Here is a 5258-nt window from a genome sequence, read left to right as displayed (position 1 = left end):
GTCGGTCTTCTTTGTTTGCATCCAGTTGCGATACCACCGCTCCACAACAATAGCCCGAGGCGTCCGTTGTGATCAGAAATGGCTGGTCAAAGTCCGGTAACTGCAACACTTTAGCTTTGTCGCAACGCAGCCTTGACGACCAAAAACTCCTTGTTGTGTTGATCCGTCCATTCCCATGGAACCTTGTCCTTCACGAGCTCGCTGATCGGTAGTATCAACTTGGCATAGTTCGCAATGAACTTGCGGTAGTACCCCGCCATGCCAAGGAAACTTAAGAGCTCCTTGCGATTAGTAGGCGCTGCCCACTCTTCGATCGCTCGAACCTTGCTCGAATCGACTTACAATCCATCACCAGAGATGGTGTGCCCCAGGAAGTTCACTTTATCGACTGCAAACACGCACTTGTCGATTCGCGCATACAACTTTTCCTTGCACAAGACTTCCAGGACAACTCGCACATGTTCGACGTGTTCGTCCATGGTCTTCGAGTAGACACAAATGTCATCCAGGTAGACAACAACGGATGGAAACTTGTCGAACAATGATCGCATCAGTCGCGACCATATCCCCGGCATACCCGCCATACCCATCGGCGCAACACACCATTGCAAGAGTTCCTTGTGCGTTCGAAATGCCGTGTACTTGCGAGCATGTGGGAGCACAAGCATTTGATGGTACCCCGATGCAAGATCAAGCTTCGAGAATATCTTGCATCCATGCATCTTGTTGAAGATGTCCTCAATGTTGGGTAGAGGTATCTTGGGGATTTCAGACTGGGAGTTGACATGTCGGTAATCGAGCACCCATCGAATTGGAGTGTTCGCGGTTGCTGTCTTCAACCACACGTGACGAGATGGCATTTTTCCGTTCTCATCCTTCTTTGGCACTCCAAAGATGTTCGACACCCAATCGCTCGTTGACAACTCAACCCATCCTTTGGCTTTGAGCTTGTTGACAAACTTGTCCAACGACTCTTGCTCCACTTTCGCCAGTCGAAATGGTGCACGATGCTGTGGCTTCGCATCTGGCTTCATCGTGACGTCAAACTGAACCGCTCGTTCCGGTGGCAGTTCATCCGGTAGTTCCTCCGGTAAGACGTCCTTGAACTCATCGAGAAGAGTCTGGATCTCTGCTGGTCGTTGCTGTGTTTGTGCTTGGACTTCACAAACCTTGACCATCCATCCAGTCCACTCCGTCGACATCGCATTGGCTTCCACTTCTTCCTCGATCGAAGTGATTTCACTCTTACGCCAATCGATAACTGGATTGTGCTTCGCAAACCAAGGTACACCCAGGATAACGTCAGAGTTCTTGTCTTTCAAGTCCCACTCTGTCATTACTGTGTCCTTAAATGAGAACTTGTCGACCTTGATCGTTTCTATGACTTCTCGCGTATTCGTCATAGGTGATCACACGTTGTCATACGCAGCATTACACACTGACTTGTTGCGAATGACGTTGGTTCCCAACCCAACACGACAAAGTGAATGCGTCGCTCCAGAATCTAACAACACTTTCACAGATTTGCCATTCATTACACCAGACTTAATCATCAACGCTGTTGACTTCTTTCCAGCTTCGGGTTTCACTTGAACAACCGTTCCCACAGTCCCCTTGTCGTCGTTCACTTCCTTGACGACTCCAAACGAGATACACTCAACATCATCGTTCGACACTTGCTCCTGGACTTCGAGGTTGTTCTCGTGGCTGGGCGGTGCCTGCCTTGATATCTTCTTGGGCTTCCGACATTCTGTCGCGATATGCCCCAATTTCTGATAGTTGTAACAGCGAATCTTGCTGCTGTCCTTCCTCCGACTACCTTGCATCTTAACACTGTCCACTTCCATGTCTGTGGACACTTGCGACTCCAAACGCGGTACATGTCCTTCGCGCTGGCCGCTTCCATACTCCGTCCGATTCCATCGGTTCGGCTTGTCGGGACGCTTCATCGACGAGAGTGAAACAGAATGCGCACGTGCATACTCCAACGCCGCCTTTATCGCTTCAGACAAGGTCTTGCTTTGACAGTACTTCTCTTCGTCGCGGGTCTTCAATTTTAACCCTCGAATGAAGAACGTCACCTTGTCCAGCTTTGACATCTTCTGCACATGCGTGCAAACACGACGGAACTTCTCGATATACTCGACTAAGTCCTTGCACCCCTTTTGCTGCAACGCAAACAGACAGTCACGTAGCCGCTCTTGTAGATCAGTCGGTTTGAACTCTTCACGCAAACCGTGTTCAAACTCCGCGAGTGTCGTAAACCCATGACCTTCCGACGCTAGCTCTTGATACCATGCAGCTGCTTGCCCTTGGAGGTTCGCAACAACCATCGCTAGACAGCGTGCTTCAACCGCTTCGTCGGTTTCGTACTTCAAGTTCTTCGCCACAAAGAACGTCTTGGCTCGGTGGATGTACATCCCGATGCTCTCGTTCAAATGCCCATAGTACGCTGGCATTGAGAGTCCCTCAACATGCCGTTCAGTGTCACGTAGTTAGCTACTACCCTGATCGCCGTTACTAGACACAAATTGAAGTAGCGCTGCTGTATGTCCTGCTGCGCCTTCAGGTGATTCTCCTGTTGCGCTTGTTGATTGGCCAACATTTGCGCTTGTGTTTGGGCTCGAGCCTCCAGGTGTTGTTGGATCATCCGTTATTGATGCTCCATACTCCCCACCAACCTCGCAAACACTTCCTCCATGATTTCGATTGGACAAAGGTTTTATTAAAGGCTGGCTAAGTAATCAACTAAGTCTTCTTTAGTGTCGGTTTCTTCGCTTCGATCTTCGGTCTCGCCAACAAATGCGCGTCAATCGCTTCGGTTACGTATCCGGACGACAAACTCAAAGTTGCTTGGACCTTGGTAAGTTCGTCGAGAGCGTACTTAGTACGGTTGCTATTTAAGCCGCTGTTCACGCTTCGCAGGTCTCGCTGAAAACGCTCGTTCACTCGTTCCACTGTTCGGATCTTCTCAATCAGACTCTTTCTAATTACGTCCAAGTTCTCAACGTCACTCTGTTCGAGATAGTGGATGGCGTTAAATGAGACTAACTCCCTTTGACTCGACGCCTTGCGCTTGAGGATGCTCTGGTCCCGCTGGATAACCTTGCTACTCGCCGCTGCCGCTCGCTCCGCTTTGCTGAATTCCTTCTTTTCGCGTGCCTTATTCTTGCCCATGCACGGGTTTCGTTGGCACTTAATCTTCACACGCACCAAATGTCCTTTTCCTAACGGTCGACTCTACCCCTACCAACTCTGATGTCGAATACTAAGGAGAGTACTGTCGAAGGAAAAGAAACACTTAGGCGATCTCCAACTCGACACTAGTCGCTATGAAAGCTCGCCGTTGAACCTTTGCCTGAAGTAGTTTGAGTAACCTTACAACCTCCGAGCTATGCCTCTTGGTGTAAATCCTTGCTGCCGAACTGAACTAGACGACAGTAGCGGATGTTTGGCAGGGAGGCTGCTCTTATTAAACAATATGTGATGCACCAAAGTGGCTAAGCACAGCGTCAAAACACCACGGAGCTCTCAATGCTTCCAGAGACGTGGGAAGACAAGAGTACATGCAACGTCAACAGCAACATCGCTGCACGTACAAAATTAAGTTACAAAACGGCAAAGTCACCACTTCTAAGTGGAAGTCTTGCCACTACTGGGCCCACGTAATAATCTCCGGCACCATCGTAATGCGCGTAGCGTTTAACGCCGCTGCCGATGGACCACCCGCACCGGATGCACACATTAACGATAGAGGGCCCGGACGTACTTCCACCGATGGCAAACGTTGCAGCACCCTTTCTGAGTGAATGCGTAACGACATATTTAGACGCGGCAGGGAGTGCAACGCCCACAAGCTGAGTCAGACTGCGGTCGAAGCGGTCACTGCCATGCCCCGGGAAAGAAATTTTCCTGAATCGATTGCTGGGCTGCAGGCAAGATAGATGGCCAGGGCGAGGATACAACACGTCTCAGGCTGCATAGGGTTGGCGTACACGTGCTTTGGATGGCATCGCTTTGTGCCGCCCTGATCCGTCTTGGACTTGAAGAATGTAACTCCAAGTGCATCTCTCTCGTCGGACAAATGGTCGATCCGCAGCGTTGACGTCGATTTGAACGGCACATCAAGTTCCAAGACAATATGAGAAACAGCTGGGTGAAGCCCCCGTCAAGTTTCGTCAAACTCGTCTTGCATAGTTATTGATATTGGTGGTGCCTGAGTTGCTGCTTGGTTTGATTGCGCCGGCCTGAATCTCGCTTGCACAAAGACGCCGAATCCCTATATGATAGTTGTTTGCATCTTCTACCACAGTTACCGTAAATACCTTGGAGTAGATGGCAGTAGCATTAGTGGTGAAACCAGCCGGAAGAGCCACGATCTGCGTGGTGTAGTAGTCCTTAAGCGATGAGCGGTATCCTGATAGAGTCGAGAGGGACACACCTACGTTCATGTATTTGTAGAGAACGAACTCGGTAAAGTCACCGCAGCCAAAGACGGCGAGGTTGATGGAGCCGTCTGGTTTGACCATGGCTGAGCGGTCGGTCGGATGATTGGAGCCAGTTGCCGCTGCGATATCCCTTTTTGGAGCTCCCCGCGAGGCGATTGTCTCTAAGGTCCTGCCTGTACTGTCGTTGCTAGCTGGTGGGTGGCGGACAAAACTTCATTATATCGTTCACATGCCATGGTAAAATAGCATCTAAAACGGTGTTTTTATTTCTATTTCAATTCGAAGTTACGGATATAGAATAGACACTACTCTGGAGTATTGCACTATCCGGAGGGTTTGTTGCTATTTCACACGAAAATAGAAATTCTGCGGGACGTAATTTCCAAAAAGTCCGGAAAATGTAAAAATAGCAACCGTAAAAACGAAGTTTGACTTTAACCTGTGCTTTACTAGTACATGTTACTGTAGAAATAGGTTAGAATTTACCGTTGGTGAAGCTCTAACCAATCAATCGATACAGGACATTCGGTCCGACTTTCTTCTGTCAATATCTCACGTCTGATTTTGACATCGGTTTTGTATATAATAAGTATTACAACGAAGAAGAAAGTCGGACAAACGGTCCGACGATCACTTGATTCCTGTATATCGTGTCCGACTATTTTCCATGACATACAGGTATCATTTGATACCTGTATGAATTCATGGCCTGAACCCTAACATTTGTGTTTAAAAGTACTTCTATGTTCGAAGTGTATAAATCTTTATAATATGGAAATCGTATATTGTTGAAATAGGTTGAAACATTCG

General features: G+C 48.6%; 2 protein-coding genes across 2 annotated transcripts; both read right to left on the bottom strand.

Moving 5' to 3' along the window:
• Window positions 1-2748: 2748 nt before the first annotated feature.
• Window positions 2749-3177, bottom strand: H257_11928 (hypothetical protein; the record flags this gene model as incomplete). Its single annotated transcript, XM_009839007.1, has 1 exon — window positions 2749-3177. One exon carries the CDS (start codon window positions 3175-3177, stop codon window positions 2749-2751), a length of 429 nt encoding a protein of 142 aa, XP_009837309.1.
• Window positions 3178-3590: 413 nt separating this feature from the next.
• H257_11927 (hypothetical protein) lies at window positions 3591-4677 on the bottom strand. Its single transcript, XM_009839006.1, has 2 exons — window positions 4326-4677; window positions 3591-4279 (listed from the first exon to the last, which is right to left on the bottom strand). The coding sequence occupies exons 1-2, from the start codon at window positions 4527-4529 to the stop codon at window positions 4169-4171; spliced, it is 315 nt and encodes a 104-aa protein (XP_009837308.1). The 5' UTR covers window positions 4530-4677; the 3' UTR covers window positions 3591-4168.
• Between the last annotated feature and the right edge of the window lie 581 nt (window positions 4678-5258).

The sequence above is a fragment of the Aphanomyces astaci genome, assembly GCF_000520075.1.
Source record: "Aphanomyces astaci strain APO3 unplaced genomic scaffold supercont1.37, whole genome shotgun sequence".
Classification (NCBI taxonomy): Eukaryota; Oomycota; class Saprolegniomycetes; order Saprolegniales; family Verrucalvaceae; genus Aphanomyces; species Aphanomyces astaci.
Note: the sequence above shows the minus strand (reverse complement) of the source record. Positions and strands in the feature narration are given on the sequence as shown.